Source organism: Dipodomys spectabilis, unplaced genomic scaffold (genome assembly GCF_019054845.1).
Source record: "Dipodomys spectabilis isolate Male_0828 unplaced genomic scaffold, ASM1905484v1 ptg000207l, whole genome shotgun sequence".
Lineage (NCBI taxonomy): Eukaryota > Metazoa > Chordata > Mammalia > Rodentia > Heteromyidae > Dipodomys > Dipodomys spectabilis.
The window spans coordinates 4,731,277-4,751,215 of record NW_024870884.1 but is presented as its reverse complement, the minus strand read 5'-3'; the positions used below and the strand labels follow the sequence as shown (position 1 = coordinate 4,751,215).

Sequence of the window (19,939 nt, the reverse complement as noted above, 5' to 3'; positions counted from 1 at the left end):
TTAGGGACAATGCCCAGGTCAGGTTCAAGTCCCAGGATCGAACAAACCTTAAAATTAAATGCTCAAATGAGAAAAATCTTATCTCATTTTCTGAAGATATTAAATTTTTTTTTTAATTTCAAACTATTAAGACTCTAGTGAGCAGTGGCCACAATGAAAGCTGCTTCTACTTTACCTATAGGTACCCAACATTTGCTTACTACATTATCTATGTTACTGAAACAAAAGCATGTGTGTGTTTCTATTCTACCTTGAGTAAGAGAAAGGTTATTGGTTAATGCTGGTTGTGAACCACTAAATGGAATAATCTACCATTTAAAAACCAGCTCTAATAAGGTAAGGAAATGTAAATTTACAGACACATCATTGCACCATCTCAAATATTTATGTGGATTATTTAATAAATAAAAGCATGTACTAAGTTCCTCCTATGAAATCCTAACATTCTATATGAGCTCCAATGACTTCCATCTGGAGGCTCTGCATTCTTTGACAGCAGGCTGGCTTCCACCAAGCCCTACCTCAAAGCAACCAAGCTTATCTCACAGACCCCACTGCCAAACAAACTGACCTTCACTTTCTCCTCCAGAGTGCAAAATGTCTAAGACAGTATGGACATGGTAAAACATTGATCACATATCCAGGAATGCTTATTCTACCGTAGGTAACAGGAAGAAAAGTAGATGTGGTCAGAAAAAACAAAACCATGCACACTAAATGTCTATTTTTATAGACATTTGACTATAGGAAATAATTTATATTAAGCTACTTAGAAGTATTAAGCAACATTATTAAAGAATTTAATTCCTATAACTGGTGATTTTAGCTAAATACATGTACATTAGATCATTTTTAGAAGGTCACTAACCCAACACTATCAAAATAGGTAAGTAGCCTTTTTAAGTCAGACTAGAAAGCTAAGATCCACAACTCCTTCATCCAGCTACTACCTCTGACCAAAGCCTAAGAATTCACTCAGACAAACAGCTTTCATAACATACCTAAAAATAGGATAGTTCATAAATTTTCTAAAGTGTTCTTCCCTGCCGTGGACAGCCCTTGATCTTTGATTGTAAAACTTGGCAAACTCTGGCAAGCTCTAATGTTAATTTTATAAGTTACTGAAAACCTCTATAAAATTTAGCATCATTTCTCAGATCTGTAGTGTTCTCATCCTGAATGCTTAAAATGTTTAGATCATAAATTGAAATACCAACAGAAAAAATATTTGTCTTTAGGCAGGTTGTATAGTTACCACATGGCAAAAAACTGACAAGAAAATTTAAACATTCAAAGCACAAAAATACTTCAAAGCATTAGGAAACTTGAAATTAGAAGACTTTCCTGAATTTCAGTATTCCAACTATGGGAAAACATATCTGCTCTAAGGAAGGAGGTGACTCAAGCTCAATTTCCCCAAATCCTGACATCAATAATAGATTTATAGTTCTGTTATAGTAACAAAGAGGTCGCAGTAAGATCTACACACATGTACAGAATTGTTATATTTAAATTCATATACAACAATATTTACATTTAAGTTATACTTTTGAAATCAGAAGATGGAGATACAGCTGAGGTTTTACACAGAGAAGAAACATATATAAGACAAAAATATAGCCAACAGTAAAACACAACTATCCGTCCTCAATATAACGTGGAAAACTTTTTTCTCAGAAAGCTCTACATCTTCTTAATTTGATTGTCCAGATCATCAAAATATGGATGATTCAGTGCCATTTTGCCAGAAATACGTTTGGCTGGATCATAGACTAACATTTTCTGGAAGAAAAAAAAGATACTTCAGAAAACAAGCTTTTTTCTTTTTTAAGTACCAGAAAACCTTTGTTTTACTAATAAACTATATTAATAATTTTAGTGGAAAATCTGCTAAATGAACATTTCCATTGGTTTATCACCAAGCTATGCAAATATCTCAATCCTCTCTATTTTTCCATAATAATCTACTTCTTATATCACAGCTCAATAACCTTATGTCATAAAGTATAGGACCCAAAAATTTAGAAATAAAACTTTAAAACCAAGACATAAATTTAAGACACACAGTTAAGAAAGATAACCAGTTGATTACTTTTCCTTTGAGAAATAAATGGCCATCTGAGTTATTTACAAGGTTACAATGGTGCAATTAATTATCATGGTTTTGCTGTAGCTTCCAGTGAGTTCCAAATGAAAGAAAAAAAGCCCACAACAATGTGTTATATAAAGAGGGTGAGTGAGTTGGCCAAGTTCATGTAGCAGAGAGGTAAGATGCAATCTGAAACTAAGCCTAATTTAGGATGATTTTGGCCTCAAGGAACTAGTTGTAGACATTTCTGTTGTCATCACTGGTGTTTGTCTCTAGCATGTAAAGTAGTGGAAATGGCACTGCCAAACATACTGCATTGCACAGACAGTACATTTACAAGGTATCTGCGGCTCTAAGACCTAAGGTGGCTACAAAGAAAGCTGACTTATGGGATTTCATTTTGTTTTTCTTTACTAAAGTCCTTTGTGCTCAAAAACTTCATTAGTTATACAATCACACTGAATCCAAAATAGAGACCAAAGAGCCTTTAAGTCAATCTGCAACATTAATAAACTATCTGAATTGTAAGACTTTAGACCCCACTCTAGGCAATGGGAAATCTGAGTGTAATTTAGCAGCATGATTTAGATTATGAAAGAAGCTGAAAAACCAATTAGACATATTTGATGATCTAGCAGGGATATTTTTTATTTTTAATGAGAGCTGCCACAGCTGTATTTTTCTGCTATCATATTACCTGGGTTTCATAAAATTTGTTCCCTGTAAAAATCTGAAATTTAAATATTGGTCTAAGTCACACGCTTATAAAACAAAACATTTTTATCCTAACAGTGATTTGTTTTTAAAGATTATTAAAATTTTTAAATTGCTAAGTGGAATAGCAATGAACACGTAGCAAGATTAGGCTACATTATTCTTTTTAACCTTTGTAGGCATAGAGAGAAAATGGAACTCATGTTGCAAAAGGTCTTGGTAACTAGAAATATCAACCAGTAAGCAAAGCACTCTGTGTTTAGGATAAATCTTACAAAAAGGGAATCAGTAGTAACTACTGAGGAAAAAAATAAACAAATAAAGCTGGAAAAGAAGTCCATTACAACTCAGTAACTTACACAGAATCAAAGGCTGCTATTAACCCTGGCCTTTCCAAGAGTATATAACAATCTATCAGATAAAAACAAAAAAATCTGAGCCCAAGCTAGGCACTAATGACACTTGTAATTCTCATTACTTGGTTCTAAGCCAGACTGAACAGGTAAGTTTCTGAGCTGTGAATCTCCAATAAAGCACCAAAAATCTGGGAATGGAGCTATGGTTCATATAGTAGAGCATGAACCTTGAGCTTAAAGTGTCCAGGGCACGTATACATATATACACAAAAACTGAATACATGTAAAGTAGCTCACACCTATAATATCACATACTTGGGAAACAGAGGAAAACAGGCTGAGTAAAAAGGCATAAAATATTAACCTAAAAATTAATAAAAGCAAAAAGAACTGCCGGTAGCCAGACACTGGTGGCTCATATCTGTAATCCTAGCTACTCTGGATCTGAGGATCATGGTTCAAAAACAGCACAAGCAGGAAAAGTTCATGAGAGTCTTATCACCAATAAATCACACACACAAAAAAAAGCCTTAACTAGAGCTATGGCTTGAGCACTAGCCTTGAGCAAAAGAAGATCAGGAATAGAGCTCAGACTCCAGGAAACACACACACACACACACACACACACACACACACACACACACACACACACACACACACACACACACACACACACACACACACACACACACACACACACACACACACACACACACACACACACACACACGGCTAGAAGTGTGGCTTACGTGGTAAAACATTTGCTTATTAGCAAGCATAAAAGTCCTGAGTTAAAAACTTTTTATACATACAAGTAACTTGTCAAAGCACCAGGCCCAAGTTCAAATTTCCAGTGCCATCAAAATAAACTAATGCTAAATCTTTCTCTCAAAACCACTAGTGTTTATTGGTTTCTGTTCGGATTGACAAAGTCAAACTTGATAGGACTGAGAACACAAAGGGCCCTTCCCTGCCTCTGGCCCTGCTGCTTGGCTGCTATGAGCTGAGCAGCTCTGCTCTATAAGCTCTCTTTCTCACATGACAGGGTGAAATCTCAAACCAAAATAAAGTTTTCACCACTTCATGTCACTTGATGTGGTACAGTTAACATAATCTAAAATGAAGCTAGTATTACAATCCCTCTAACATAAAAATATTTGTTTTCCTATTTCCCAGATAAAAGAACAAAGACTGGGGTTGTGGTTTGGGTGGCAAGAGCATCTGCCAAGCAGAGGCAAAGCTCTGAATTTACACACTGCTACTAGCAAAAAAAAAATGCTACCTAAACAATCAAGTACGTTTTGCTTACCGAGAGCAAATCCAAGCCATTTTCATCCAAGTTTTTGACATGGGAAGCGAGGCTTCCTGGTTTCCACTTGGGAAATGTATTCTTATAGTCCTGTAGAGATTCCACTTCCGGCCACACTTCATTATTAGGAGTACCCAAGGCTCTGCAAAATCACAGCAATACAAAAACTGTTAAAACCAAATACATATGATCTTGCTACGTATACATTGCCTTTAGCATTCAACAACTTACTTCTTTACAGCTTAAGTATGAAATACCTGAAAATCCTGAAGAGCTGATCAATTTCTGAATCCCCATGGAAAAGAGGCTTCTTAGTTGCCAGCTCTGCAAATATGGTGCCTATACTCCAAATGTCCACTGGAGTAGAGTAACGGGCTGACCCCAGCAATACTTCTGGAGATCTATACCAAAGTGTCACTACCTATTACAAAGCAAATTGTATACTCTATAAATGTGCATTCAAATAACAAGTATTCACATCATAAGACTGTTCTTTAGAAAAAATGTTGTGACTGCGACTAATAATGGTTAACTATATACAAAATACTAAATTGAAACTAAGTATTTCGTTTCTGAGTTCTAACTAGGAGGAAAAAAACCAACAACAAAAACTCCTAAAAGTAGAAGTAACAAAAAAAAGCACCTTATTGATGACATTTGGAAGAGATTATAAAAGGTGCATTTACTGCTTACATGCAAAAATAGTAATTAATTTCACCATGGTAACAGAAACATCAGTAAGTCAAATAATAGTTTGTTAGTACAAATTTACCATCTTAGTATATCTAGTTTTAAAAATGGTAAACATAATTACAAATCTAACCAGAAGCTGATGGCTCGTGCCTGTAATCCTAGCTATTTGTGAGGCAGAGATCTGAGGACTGTGATTCAAAGCCAGCCTGTGAGATTCTTACCTCCAATAAACTATCAGAAAAACAGAAAGTAGAGCTATGGCTCATTAAATGGTAGAATGCCAGTCTTGAGCAAAAAAAGCTCAGAGACAGAGCCCCAGGACCAGCTTGTGTACACACACGCATGCTCACTGACGCGCTCACTGACGCACACACATACGCATGTACACACACACACACACACACACACACACACACACACACACACACACACACACACACACGAACAAGCCTGGTAAGGTCAATAGCATTGGCTAACCCAAAGATAATCAAATAACCTTTATTAGGGCTGGGAAGGTGGCTCAGTGGTAGAGCACTTGCCTTGCATGCATGAGGCCATGGGTTCGATTCCTCAGCACCACATAAGCAAAAAAGAAAAAACCGGAAGTGGCGCTGTGCCTCAAGTGGTAGAGCACTAGCCTTGAGCTGAAGAGCTGAGGGACAGCATCCAGGCCCAGAGTTCAGGCCCCACGACCAGACCAAAAAAAAAAAAAAAAATCAAATAACTTTTATTCATATAGCCATGGGTAAAATTACAAAAGAAGAGTTTTGATCTGCATCTGCAGTCTTTAGACTCAAGGGTATATAACTTCACAAAAGATAGCTTTCAACCATCCAGCGTTCCCTTTCCCTCCAGAAATATCAAACAAAATGCCAACCCAATACTGACAAAAACCTAACTATAGGGTTTGAGAGTATGGCTCACCAGCAGGACAATTACCTAGTGTGCACAAGATTGGATTACCCTCAATACCAAAACAAACAATACAATCTTTTATTTAATCAGATTGGGTGCCAGCACCAATTAGGAGACAGAAAACACAATGATTGTAGGAAAATTAAATAGGTTTTTAAACTAAGAGGGGATCAGATGATACTCATCTCCAAGGTGCCTGACTGACAAATACAACTGGCAAACAAAAAATATGTATAAGTCCAGCTCCACTTTCATACAGCATGAGGTGAAGGGTGAGGTGAAGGGTGAATTCACAGCTCAGAGGCAATAAAAGGGCATTATCATAAAATAGATCTATAGCAATAAGGCAGTTCAGAGTAGAAAAATATTATTCTACTTACCTCATGTGTATACACCCTAATAGGGATTCCAAAAGCTCTGGCAAGGCCAAAGTCAGCCAGCTTGATAGTTCCTTTATCATCAATCAATAAATTTTGAGGTTTTAAATCTCTGTGAAGAACCCTTCTAGAGTGACAAAACACAATCCCCTGAAGGATTTGGTACAAATAACTCTGGAAAAATAAAATGTAGTTAGAAATTTAATCATCTCACCTATCTCAATACCCTAAATTAATCTGTTTCAAAGATTTAAGTAATTAGGTAGGGAAATAATTGATCAGAAAAGCTTGTAGGTCCTTGTAGATTAATAATGCACTTGTGGATAGGAAGCCCAAGTTTACAAACACAAGACATTTGTTTACCTGTGGCCCTGTTAACTCTATTCTTTTTTTTTAAAATATGTATTTTTTATTGTAAAGATACTGTACAAGCCAGGTGCCGGTGGCTCACACCTGTAATCCTAGCTACTCAGGAGGCTGAGATCTGAGGATCGTGGCTCAAAGCCAGCCCAGGAAGGAAAGTCCGTGAGACTCTTATCTCCAATAAACCACTTGAAAACTGGAAGTGGCGTTGTGGCTCAAGTGGTAGAGCACTCGCCTTGAGCTGAAGAGCACAGGGACAGCAACCAAACCCAGAGTTCAAGCCCCACAACCGACAAAAAAAAAAAAAAAAAAAAAAAAAGATACTGTACAGAGGGATTGCAGTTACATGAGTAATGAGTACATTTCCTATCAAGCATTATTGCCCCCCTCTTTTGTTTTTCCTCTACCATCCCTTACCATCCAACCTCCCCCCACCCCAAGTTGTAAAGTTCATTTTCAACATAGGGTTTTTATACATCTCATTGTTACAAAGGGTCAACCTGTATATTTGTTTCAGCATTTTGTTATTTCCCATCCCCTTCCCAATGTATGTACAAGATGTATACACAAGATGCAGGGCACCAGAATCAAATATAGTGAAAACAGGGGTTGGGGGCTGGGAAGGTAGCTCAGTGGTAGAGCGCTTGCCTTGCATGCCTGAGGCCCTGGGTTTGATTCCTCAGCACCACATAAACAAAAAGGGAAAAGCCGGAAGTGGCGCTGTGGCTCAAATGGTAGAGTGCTAGCCTTCAGCTGAAGAGCTGAGGGACAGCGCCCAGGCCCAGAGTTCAGGCCCTACAACCGGACCCCCCCCCAAAAAAAACAGTGAAAACAGGGGTTATAAATGCTATTTTTAAAAAATAAAAATCTCATGTTGAAAAAACGAACTTTGCAACTTTGGCGGGGGGGAGGGAGGATATGGGAAGGGGAAACAAAGGAGGAAAGGAGGAGGCAACAATGCTTGATAAGAAATGTACTCATTACCTTGCCCTAAAAATCTCAGCCGAGCACTAGTGGCTCACACCTGTAATCCCAGCTACTCAGGAGGTTAAGATCTAAGGATCATGGTTCAAAGCCAGCCCAGGCAGGAAAATCCATGAGACTCTTATCTCTAATAAACCACCAGAAGGAAGTAGGGCTATGGTAGAGTGCTTACTTTGAGCTGAAGAGGTGAGGGACAATGCCCAGGCTGAGTTCAAGCCCCACAAAATAAAATAAAATTGATAATAAATAAATAAAATAAAAATCTCAAGTTTTTTTTATTATTATTAAATGTAGAAGTTTTTTTTGATCTTGCTTCAACATACCCATACCAAATAGATTTATCTTCAGTAAGGCTGGATTTTTTTTTCCATTCTTTCATGTTTACACATACATTTCCTCTTGGGAAACAATGATCACAGATTGCAAACAAAATGGCAATAGAGTTGCTATGATCAGTTATTTAAGTGGATACAATTAGCCATAAAGTAACATCAAAAAAGCTGGAGTTGTGGCTCAAGTGGTAAAGCACTACCCTTGAGCACAAAAAAGCTCAGGGACAGCACAAGGCCAAGTTCAAGCCCCAGGACTGGCACACAAAAAGAAATGCATACAGACACAGTTTAACACAAAAGATATAGGAAAATAAATGTCATAAGGGGCTGGGAAGGTGGCTCAGTGGTAGAGCGCTTGCCTTGCATGCTTGAGGCCCTGGGGTCAATTCCTCAGCACCACATAAGCAAAAAGAAAAAAGCTGGAAGTGACTCTGTGGCTCAGGTGGTAGAGCACTAGCCTTGAACTGAAGAGCTGAGGGACAGTGCCCAGGCCCAGAGTTCAGGCCCACTATTGGATCCCCCCCACCCCCCGCAAAAAAAAGTCATAACATTTTACACCAAAAATGGCCAAGTAAAATGTATATATGTATACACTTGAATTTGTATAAATATTCCACATCAGTGTAAGTTTGTTCATCCAGAAGTAAACACGAGTTTCTGTAAAATGGCCTGAAGATGTAGTTCAAGAAGTGTAATAACACTGGCCTGGCATACACAAGGGCCTAGGTTTGATTCTGAGCACTACCTTCTCCACTACCCCTCTACAAGAAAAGATTATGAATAAAATTAACAAAAACTTTGTTTTTTTCTCTTTTTCACTTTACGACAGGACCTCACACCAGAATAAAATAAAATCACCCACCACTTTGCTCTGGGCTTTATTTTACTGTTTATTACATATGTGACAGCCAAAAAGAAGCTGACAGAATGACTTAAGTGGCAAAGCATCTGCTTATCAAGGACAATGTCCTTTATTCAAAGTCCAGTACCACTACCAAAAATAAAAAGCTCTCAATAAATATAATATATAGCATGTATGAATCACGTTTCCCAACAGAACACAAAAGTTTTACATTAACAGTGAATAAATATCAATTAAACTAGGTTAAGTCTCTTACCTTAACAAGTGAAGAATCCATGAATTGACCAGGTGGGATAGAATCTAAGTATTTCTTGAGATCCATGGAAAGGAATTCAAAGATGAGATATAACCTGGAATCCTGCATAAGCACATCTTGAAGACTAAAGAATAAAAAATAGTGAAAAGAAGGATCTACCAAATATTTCTAACTTCTCTCACAAAATAAAAATAATTATACAAATCTCATGACATTATTCTAAAAAGTAGGGAAAGAAATGGTAATGCCTGGGCTGGGAATGTGACTTAGTGGTAGAGTGCTTGCCTAGCATGCATGAAGCCCTGGGTTCCAGTCCTCAGTACCACATAAATAGAAAAAGCTGGGTGGTACTGTGGCTTAAGTGGTAGAGTACTAGCCTTGAGCAAAAGATGCTCACGGACCCCTGAGTTCAAACCCTAGGAATGGCCAAAAAAAAAAAGTTAATGACTGTCAAAGTTAGCATAACTCAAAACTAGAATTTGAGAAAGGAAATCTCAGAACATAAGTTTAAAATTAAGTTTTTCCAAGGGTGCTAACTTAAAAACAACCTGTATTTCTAAAGAATACACACAGGTTATTTGTTCATTGCTCAGGGCTTGCCTTTCCACGGAAGTAACTACAGAACTAAACTTTCCAGTGGAATCCAATCAGTTTTTCCTATCTTTAGACCCAGCAAAAGACAATTTGATTCTAACCTGAACCATTAGGAAAACAATTCTCCCCAAAAGACTCAAGCCAAACTAAACTATGTGTGCATAGTGTATATGTTGTATGTGTGATTTTCTTCTGACCTAGCTGTTGTTTTTAGCTCTTCCCCTAGAGCTTCCCAAGTAGGGGTTGACAAAGTTCTAGGAAGGGGCTTCTTTCCTCCCATGAACACTGTACCTTGCTTTCCTTGGCTCAAATAATCAATCCTATTCCCACTTTAAGATGCTATTCTTTGACTTAAGCAGCATTCACTATCAATAAAAAAAAATAAGGTTCTATTTCACTTGCAAGCTTAACTAGGAACTAGGTAAACATAAAAGATTTCGACATTAAAAGTCACTGAAGCCAGGCGCTGGTGGCTCATGCCTTAATCCTAGCTACTCAGGAGGCTGAGATCTGAGGATTGTGGTTCAAAGCCAGCCTGGGCAAGAAAGTCTGTGAGACTCTTATCTCCAATAAACCACCAGAAACTGGAAGTGGTGCTGTGACTCGAGTGGTAGAGCTGAAGGACAGTGCCCAGGCCCAGAGTTCAAGCCCCATGACCAACAAAAAAATTAAAAAAAATTTTAAAAAGTCACTTAAAATTCAGATATCATACCATACCTGACAATGTTTGGATGACGAAGTTCTTTTAATAGAGAAATTTCCCGAATGGCAGTACTAGGAACCCCTTCCTCTTCACTTTCCAGTCTGATTTTTTTCATAGCTACTATTTGGCCTGTTGTTTTGTGTCTACCCTTATACACAACTCCGTAAGTACCTGAAACAAAGAATCTGCTATGTGATACATACCCACAAAACAAGAGCTGTTTTCAAATGAGTGAGTTCTTTAAGGTATTATATCATAGAAATGTTTGCAATAGCTTCATAGAAGAGGCTTTCCTACAAATTATACTTTCATTGCTTCTAAAAATAAATATAGCAGTTAAAACTGCAACCTATCATGTACATGATTTAGAAACACAATTAGTAGTTATCACAAGTTTCCCACACATTAAAACTACCATTAATGTGCAGCACATGCAATAAGAGAAAATGGATCTTTGGCAAAATGACATTTGCCTCCTGCCAAATATCCTACATGACAATAAAGTAGGCATAAAATACAACATAAAAGTTGAGCTCAATACTGACACTTTCAGAAAACAGTAGAATGCTTTATGCTTCTCAAGATAGTTCAATAAAATATGTCAGATACAGTAACAGTTTCATCCACAAAACAAAAAAAATTGACATGCTTTTATTAAATACTTATTAAACCTCACACAGCTTGTATCATTTACTACACAGTAGAAAAGCCTCATAAACATCTGGAAGCTGATGGTAAACCAGCGACTGCTATTCAGGCTTCAGACAATGACCAATAATGTCACGTAAGGAAGGAACCCTGGGGTCAGGACTGTACAAAACAGAAAAGGCAGTAAGGAAGATGTATTATTCAGTTAGAACAAGCTGATGTTCACTCTGCACTTGATTCTCTATGTAAGTGCTTTAAACTTAGGGTGAAGTTTAGTGAAGCTCCAAACCCTTAGCTATATATAAATTTGGCTGAATAGACTTTGCATTCCACAATAAAATTTCAAAGAAGATGAGTACAGTTTGCTAGGGATGTGTATTCTGCAGCTTTTATTAGTTTCTCTAAAAGTGGCTATATTTCAAAACAGGCTGATTTATAAACAACTTACGTATTGTTTAGAGTATTAAACAATTTGATCAGCTACAAACTGATGTCCACATAAGCTGAATCCTAACTTAAAAATCCATATATGTCTGTTTCCTGAATACTAATGTCATTTTAAGCGTATAATTTTAAATAAAATCCATTTTTATAATATTGTGATTTAATCTTGGATGAATCGTGACTGTGAAAACCAAATTTAGCCCAGATATAGGCAAACTGACCATATTCAATCCCTCACAGCCTCCTCTTTTTTTGGGAGGGGAGGGGTCATGGGGCTTGAACCCTGGACCAGGGCGCTGTCCCTCAGCTCTTCAGCTCAAGGCTAGAGCTCTACCACTTGAGCTACAGCACCACTTCCAGTTTTCTGGCAGTTTATTGGAGATAAAAGAGTCTCACGGACTTTCCTGCCCAGGGTGGCTTTGAACCGCAATCCTCAGATCTCAGCCTCCTAAGTAGCTAGGATTACAGGCATGAGCCACATGCACCCAGCTCAGTCACCCTTTAAAGCAGGTAATCTATAAATTTACCATCTGTTCATCTGGGGGGGGAGGGTGTACATTATACTTTGTATCATTTAAACCACTCACCTTCTCCAATTTTTTCTATTTTGATATAGTCTTCCATAGTTATTCAATAGGTATAACAGATCCTAAAATGAAAGAAAAAAATGGTGTGATTACATGGTACTAATTCAAAGCCTAATTTTAAGTCCTAGTAAGATACTAAATGTAAAACATTTTCCATTGTGCTTTCTGCAGTATGTAGCATTCTATAAATATTAGCTATTTTACCTTCTTGAAAATAAATTCACCCTTAAATTCAGACATCAACTTATTCATCCCAAACAAAAAAAACATAATTATAGTCTCTTTTTTTAGTAGTACTACTTACATCTAAATAGCTACACAATGTTATCTGGATTTGTATTGTTTTGCATTTTTATGAAGACAATTTATTTCATCTTCATTTATTAAAGACATGAGAAAATCAGGTGGAACATCTTGTAATCCCAGCCTTTGGGAAGCTGAACAGTAGGACTGCCTGCCACAAGTTCAAAGCTAACCTTGGTTAAAGAAATCCTGTCTCAGTGTGGGGAAGGGGACTAGACATGAGAGGAATCAAAAACTGCTCCAGTTGTTCAACCAATTGTTGCAGCAAAAACAAGTGTTTACAACTGCTCAAGGATTTTCGTCTTTTTGTTTTTATCAGTCACATAGACAAATATCCAGAATGTTCAGGAGTAAGAAATATTAGCACCCTAAAGGAAAATATAATATGTAATTCCACAAAATTCTCATCATATATCATGTCAAGAACCACGTTTACTAAAAGAAAATACACGTCTGAACCAAAAAGACTGGCGGCTTTAAAAAAAAAAAAAAAGGTCAGACTTTCTCAGCTGTTGAGTTTGACAACTATACTTGTGAAACCCAAAGTATAATTGGGCCTGATTTCCCAACCGCCATCCCTGATGATATAAAGGATCATAAAATAATCATAAAGGTCACTCTGTTTATCTGAACCTTAAGTTCCATTTCTCACATTCATCTTCACAAGGGGGTAAGAAGAATTCACGCGAGCAATACACCCAGCAAGTAAAACTAAAGCTCTTGCAATCACGCCCGCCAGAGGTCTCTGGAATGCAGGATCTCACCGTTTTACCACGTCGCAACAGGCGGTCCACCCTCCCACAGCTAGCCTGACCACACTGAACTTCCCTGACACCGCACGGCTCCCCGTCGGAACCTCATTTCCGAGCTGCGCCCGCGGCCCCCCGCCACCCATTTCCCGTTGCCAGCATCTGAAATGCATGCCACGGCTTTGGAATTTTAGAATGCCTTTGGCATAAAGTGTCACACCCAGGTGTCCCCCTGGGCCCAGACACCCGCCGGTCTCCAGGGGCCGCCAGCTGGGCGCGCTGCAGCGCCCCGGGGCTGTGGAACCCCCAGCCGGCACGCCTCAGCTTGGCCTCTCGGACCCGGCCGCTGCCTTTCGGCAATTCCACCGTAACGAAGGACGACGGGCCTCCAGGGAGGCCTGCGTTCCTGGTGGCTCGGAGCCCCGGGTCTAAGTGTTCTGACGAGCTGCGGGTGTTGCGCGGGGCCGCGGGGAACCATGCGGGGCTGGGCCTCCCCGGGCCAGGACGTGGGAGTCCGGGATCCAGGTGTGGGCGGGCTCGGCCGGGCCGGAGCCCGGGCAGAGAGCGCTGGGGGCCGGCCCGGGACGGAGCCTCGCTCCGCGCCGCGCCGCGCCACCTCCCCGAAGCCTTCCCGCCCAGGCCGGAAGCCTGGGCCTGCAGCCCCGGCCGGCGCCGCCCCCGGCTCCTCTGCCCCCCGCCGGGGTCCCCACAGCCGCCCGCGGACGCGGGAAGCCGGCGCCGCTCCCACGCCCAGGCCCCGGGCCCCAGCCCTCGGCCCTCACGGGGCCCTAGAAGCTTCTCGGCCCTGTCCAGCCTCCCGCTGGCCAGCATTCGCCCCTGCGGAGCTGACCCCAAGCTGAGCATGACGGTGACCCCAGAAACCTCACCCGGGGCTCGTCTTGCGGCGGCCGCGGCGGCAGCTCCCGGGTCGGCGTGGCTCCCGGTTCGGCTCCACAGGACCAGCTCTGGGGCCGAGTGCGAGCAGTTTCAAACTCTCCGCGCTAAAGCGTCTGCAGCTCACCAATCAGAGGGCCCGTAGATATTCAAAGGAGCCAATCAGAACCCAGCCACGCTTGGGCTGGGCTTCCAGCGTGGCTAGAGCGCGAAAGAAAAAGGAAACGGCGGCTGGAGAAAAAGTAGGAGGGCGGGCGCTTATTGAATCTGAGGCTCTCCCTTGAATTCCCTGAGAGTGTCGTCCTCCTGTTTCTCGTCATGGGAAATCTACTACTGTATTAGCTCTGCTTTTTTGTGTTTTTGTTGTTGTTGTTTTTTGTTTTCTCTTTTCTCAAAAACTTGCCCACGGTTTTGGTACCATTAAAATTTATAGCACTTAGTTTATTACAAAAATGATATTGCCTTCACATCGAGAACCCATTATGTTCACGTGTGTGTGTGTGTGTGTGTGTGTGTGTGTGTGTGTGTGTGTGTGTGTGTGTGTGTGTGTGTGTGCCAGTCCTGGGACTTGGACTCTAGGCCTGGACCCTGTCCCTGAGATCTTTTGCTCAAGGCTAGTGGTCTAGCACTTTGAACCACAGCTCCACTTCCTATTTTCATTTCTAATACGTGAAGTTACTGTAGAACTATTATTTTTTTTCTAAAACGAGTGATTAACACATTAGGTCACAGAGGAGTATTTCACCTTCCTTATGATGCTGAGAGTCAAAAAGATAAAGCAGAAATGAAAGATGTCCTTAAAAAGGTAAAGAAAAACATCCAATTATATGGATGAGGTTATGTGTATATATTGCTTTGCTGTGTATTTACTGCATTGCTTAATTTTATAATGTTTACTTTTTGAAAGATTTAAAGCAAAGTTTAAGTACTTTAAATATAAAAATTTTTTTCGTACCAGAATTTAAAATATTCTTTGCATTTATATGTGTTGGTTGGTTGATTTATTTGAGAGAGAGAAAGACTTTCCTATGTTACTCAGTGCAAAAGATTTACAATATTGATGATGGATGACTGGGATGTAATGTGATCATGAGTTGAGGCAGATTTGTATATCATCTGGAAACTGCTGTAGTTAAATGCATGTGTCCCTCCAGAATCACTGTTAGAACTGAACCCTCAAAGTGAGGGTTCATGAAGGCTTCATCCTTCTGAATATAAAATAAATAAAAAATTCAACAGGCTGAAGCCAGGCTCCTAGGTGGCTCACACCTGTAATTGAATCCTCTAGCGAGGTTGCCATTTGAGAATACCTTTTGGAAGTGGGTCCAGGTAGGAAAATCCATGAGATTTATTTTCAGTTAATCACCCAAAAGCCAGAAATAAAACAGGATCCCAAGTGGTAGAGCACAAGAATTGGGCAAAAAAGCTAAGAGACAGTGCCCAGGACCTACGTTCAAACCCCAGTAGCAACACATAATCCTCGCTTCCCCCTCCTCCTCCCCCCTCACAAGATAAAAGGCTTCAGGGATCAGTTTGGTTACCTTCCATCGCTTCTGATAGGTTGAGGACTCAGTGTTCCTCCCTTTTGCCCTTCCACCATGTTGAATCTGCTGGTGCTTTGGTCTTAGGCTTCCCAGCCAAAAAACTGTAAGAAATTATTTCATCCATTATCAATTCTGCAGTCAAGTATTTTGTTACAGCAACAAGAGAAGACTTCAACAGGGACCCCTTTTAAGGAAATAATGTGAAATAAAGTATGATGGTAATTTTAAAAATTAAAGAATTATATAAACTCACAAAATCAACAAAAATGTATTGTATAACATGTCTTCATAATACCTTCATCCTACACAGATTTGATACACACAATTAAGTCATATATATGTATATGTATACATACATATACATATATATACATATACATAAATATACATACATACATACATACACACACATAGAGATTGAACTCAGGCACTCTACTTTTGACCCATGGCTCCAACTCTTTTCTACACTGGTTATTTTTGAAATAAGGTCTCACTTCCTACCCAGGCATGTTCCTGGCCAATAACTCAACTATTTTAGGCTTTCCTTAATAGGATGATAGGTGAAAAGTAGATGTAGCTCTCAGACGAGGAGGTCTTGCAAACTTTCCTGCCCAGGCTGGCCCCAAACCAAAATCCTTCCCATCTCAGTCTCCCAAGTAGATATGATTATAGATATCAGCCACTGGCATCCAGCTTAGAATCATGTTTTAAATTCTTATTTATTCATCTACCTAACAAGTTCTTTAACCTTTGTTTCTTCATGGCATAAATTTTTTACATGTTTTTATATAGAGACAGAAAAGGCATTTTGTTTTTTCTTCTTACATGGCTGATTCAAAACAATTTTTTAAAATAACCAATCATTTCAATAAGTCATTTAAAATTCCTCGGTCATCGTTTATGCTATGTAAACTCATAGAACTTGGATCAAATATATATTTAGAGCCAGGAGAAATGATGTGAGCTGCTGAAATTATCAAGGTATTTGTTATAATTGAATCACTTGAAATTTTTGAATTTTTTTATGAATCCTTAATGTCTTTTAAACTTCATCATGGTTATGCTTATGCCTAAAATAGGCTCTTCTGCTATAACTGAAAAGTATATAATGAGAAGTAGTTATTTGTGTCTTTATGTTTGTAAAGTCAGCCCAATGAACAAAGGCAATCGATTATGATTAGATCTCTAATCTGCAAGTTAAGGAATTAATGTAGATGCTTATTATCTGATGTAACAAATAAATGAAGTTCTAATTTAGCCAAAGAAACTGTCCCTGGGAATGATACAGGCTTGGTGTTATGAAATATTCCGTTCATTTAATATGTTTACTCTGATTGGCAAATTCAAAAGAGTGAAACAGCAATACCATCCCTTTCCTGCTAAAGTCCTGGGAAAAATTACTTTCTCTTTCCTCAAAATTGAGATGGACATTTCAGAGCCTTGGAGTGCCTGGGGGCCTTTTTGGGAACATTAATTATCTGGCTCTTTGCATCATTTTATACCAGTGGTGGGCTACTGAAGCACCACACTTAGCACTATGCAAAAATCTTGGAAAGACAGAAAATTAATTTGTGTCAGTTCTACTCTCCAAATACTGAGTATGTTCTGTCTTCAGTTTGTCTAACATTACTTGAGGAAAACCAAAAATACAAAGATGAGTGAATGTTTGTCTTTATTGAACTTGAAAAAAAGGAATAGAAGGGAAGTATGCAACACAAGACTAACTTTTTGTGGGTGTGTGTCCATGCTGGGGCACTTTTTTTTTTAACCTCAGGTTCTGGGTGCTGATCCTGAGCTTTTTTGTTCAAGGTTAGTGTTTTACCTCTTGAGCCACAGCTCCACTGTGGGCTTTTTGATGGTTAGTTGAAGATAGCGTGTCATGGACTTTTTCTCATTGGCTGGCTTTGAACCATGAGATCCTCAGAGCTCATTCTCCTGAGTAGCTAGGATTACAGGTATAAGCAATCAGCACCAGGCTGACTATACATTGGTAAGCTAATTCTTTTTCTTCTGTTGATGCTTTTGAGCTTAGTTGCTATGGAGATTCAAAGTAAAGAGATGCACATCCAGGTGGCACAGTAGGTAAAAATGTCACCTGCAACTTCAACAATATTAGACCTTTTCTATGTGGTAGGTACAAGCTTAAATAATGGTTTTGCAAGGAAAAACAAAATACAGCTGCTCTCCAAACTTCAGTTTCTAGATGAAAAGATATAGAGAAAGTAAAGAGGAAAGCCAGCTTTTAGTAAATAAACCAAAAACTTATTGTCCCAAGAACACTCAATATGGGTGTCAGCTATACAGTTCTGACCAGGAGACCCTGAATAGCTGTGTCTTTAGAGTAGGTAATTAGATCCAAGCCTTTTAAACCCTGACTTCTGCCCTTACCTCTTCTGTGTGTTTAGGCAAGTCACTTCATTTCTCTGTGTCCTACTTAGTCATGATGAGAACAGCAGTTCCCAGTAGTGCTTTTTGACACAATGAGGTAATCTGTGTAATGGTTTACTTAAGTCTGTTTCTCTCTGGAAGTGAGTACTTCACATGCCTTTATCTTAATCTCATTATCTGTCTTCCCCAAATAACTAGGTCGATGAGTAACTGGAACAGAAAATTTGTACAAATTACAGAAGAGATGAAAAGAACTCTGAGAGAAGATAACCCCCTTAAAGACATGATCTTTGAAGTAGGTTTGGAAGGATAGATGATGGCTGGATTAACCATCCAGACAAATGGAATGCCATATTCAATAGCTCAGCCTGATCTAGGTAACTGGTTTGTTTGTGACTTTAAAGAAGTTTGTTCAAGCTAAACAAAGAGAGCATTAAAAACAACACCAACTGGAAACAGGAGCGAAGGTTTGGCCCAGAGAAATGGAAGAATGAAGTTTCGAGGTGGAGATGACCAGGTGAGTGGCATTAGAGATCAAGACAGGAAACCAGGGGATAGGTTTAGAGAACACTCAGCAATGGCTGGAGGGTAGGATAGGTGTAAGGAGTAATATAATTAAAAGGAGGTAACAAGGGGAATTGGATTTATCTATGAAGTGGGGGTAGGACTTTACCAGTCATATTGCAAGGAGGGCAATGGAAACAACAGAAGGTACTTTTCATTTCATTAAGCGGTGGAATAAGAAAATCAAATTTTCTTTTTACAGGTTAATCTGGAAGTATCTTGATAAATGATTCAGCACTGGTATAGAGATATTATGGCCATGATACCACTAGAGGGTAGTAGAGACAAATTGGTAAAGTAAATGAAGCTCCTATCTTCTCTACCTGCTACAGGCTAATATTTCCTTCTTGTGTATTTCTTGTAATAGTTGCAAACTTATTTCAGTTATTCCATAGTTGAGAAAAATATTACATCTATATTTAGTAGACTTAGCTCTAGACAACTTATTAAATTCCAACTCTCTAATCTTAGAAGACAATAAAGATCAGAAGATTAGCATTTAGCTAAAAAAAAAAAAAAAAAAAAAGCTGGGCACCAGTGGCTCAAGCCTGTAATCCTAGCTACTCAGGAGGCTGAGATCTGAGGATCAGGGTTCAAAACTAGCCTTGGCAGGAAAGACTGTGAGAGTCTTAAATTATTCAGAAAAAGCACTGTGACTCAAGTGGTAGAGCACTAACCTTGAGCACAAAGAGGCTCAGGGAAAGCACCCTGGCCCCGAATTCAAGCCCTAGGACTGGCAAGAAAAACAAACACAGAAACAAGCAATGATTAATGTCTTGTTACAGTCTTGGATCAAGCTCTTCTTTTAAATTGAATGTTGAATATTACATTGAAATTACATTGATTATAGTGGACAATGTAAAGAAAAACTATTAGTTAATCTTGCTATGTTGGTTGGTTATATAATTTAATTACAAGAGCATTTCCTAGATATGCTAACTTACAGATAAAATCTAAAGTGTATATTGCTATATTTTAGCATATATGCATACACATAAATACATACATCCTCTTGGAAAGTAATATAGTAACCAAAGTTACAGTGCCTGTATCATTTTGTTTTATAGTTTTACCTTTTTTTTTTTCTAGTGGTATTGGGGTTTAAACCCAAAGCCTTATGCTGACTATCCTATTTGTGGTTCCCACATTGGGGTGCCAGTTCTTTATTGGTTGAAATGGAGTCACCTGAAATCTGGGCTGGTCTTGGACTGTAATCTCCCAATCTCTCCCTCCCAAACAATTATAGGCATAAGCCACCACACTCCACACAA

General features: G+C 39.1%; 1 protein-coding gene across 1 annotated transcript; it reads right to left on the bottom strand.

The window, feature by feature from the left end:
- Positions 1-1,482: 1,482 nt before the first annotated feature.
- Cdk1 (cyclin dependent kinase 1) lies at positions 1,483-14,238 on the bottom strand. The gene is made up of 8 exons (XM_042696531.1): positions 14,168-14,238; positions 12,227-12,290; positions 10,562-10,718; positions 9,251-9,374; positions 6,457-6,627; positions 4,726-4,889; positions 4,469-4,610; positions 1,483-1,782 (listed from the first exon to the last, which is right to left on the bottom strand). Exons 2-8 carry the CDS (start codon positions 12,261-12,263, stop codon positions 1,684-1,686), a joined length of 894 nt encoding a protein of 297 aa, XP_042552465.1. The 5' UTR covers positions 12,264-12,290; positions 14,168-14,238; the 3' UTR covers positions 1,483-1,683.
- Between the last annotated feature and the right edge of the window lie 5,701 nt (positions 14,239-19,939).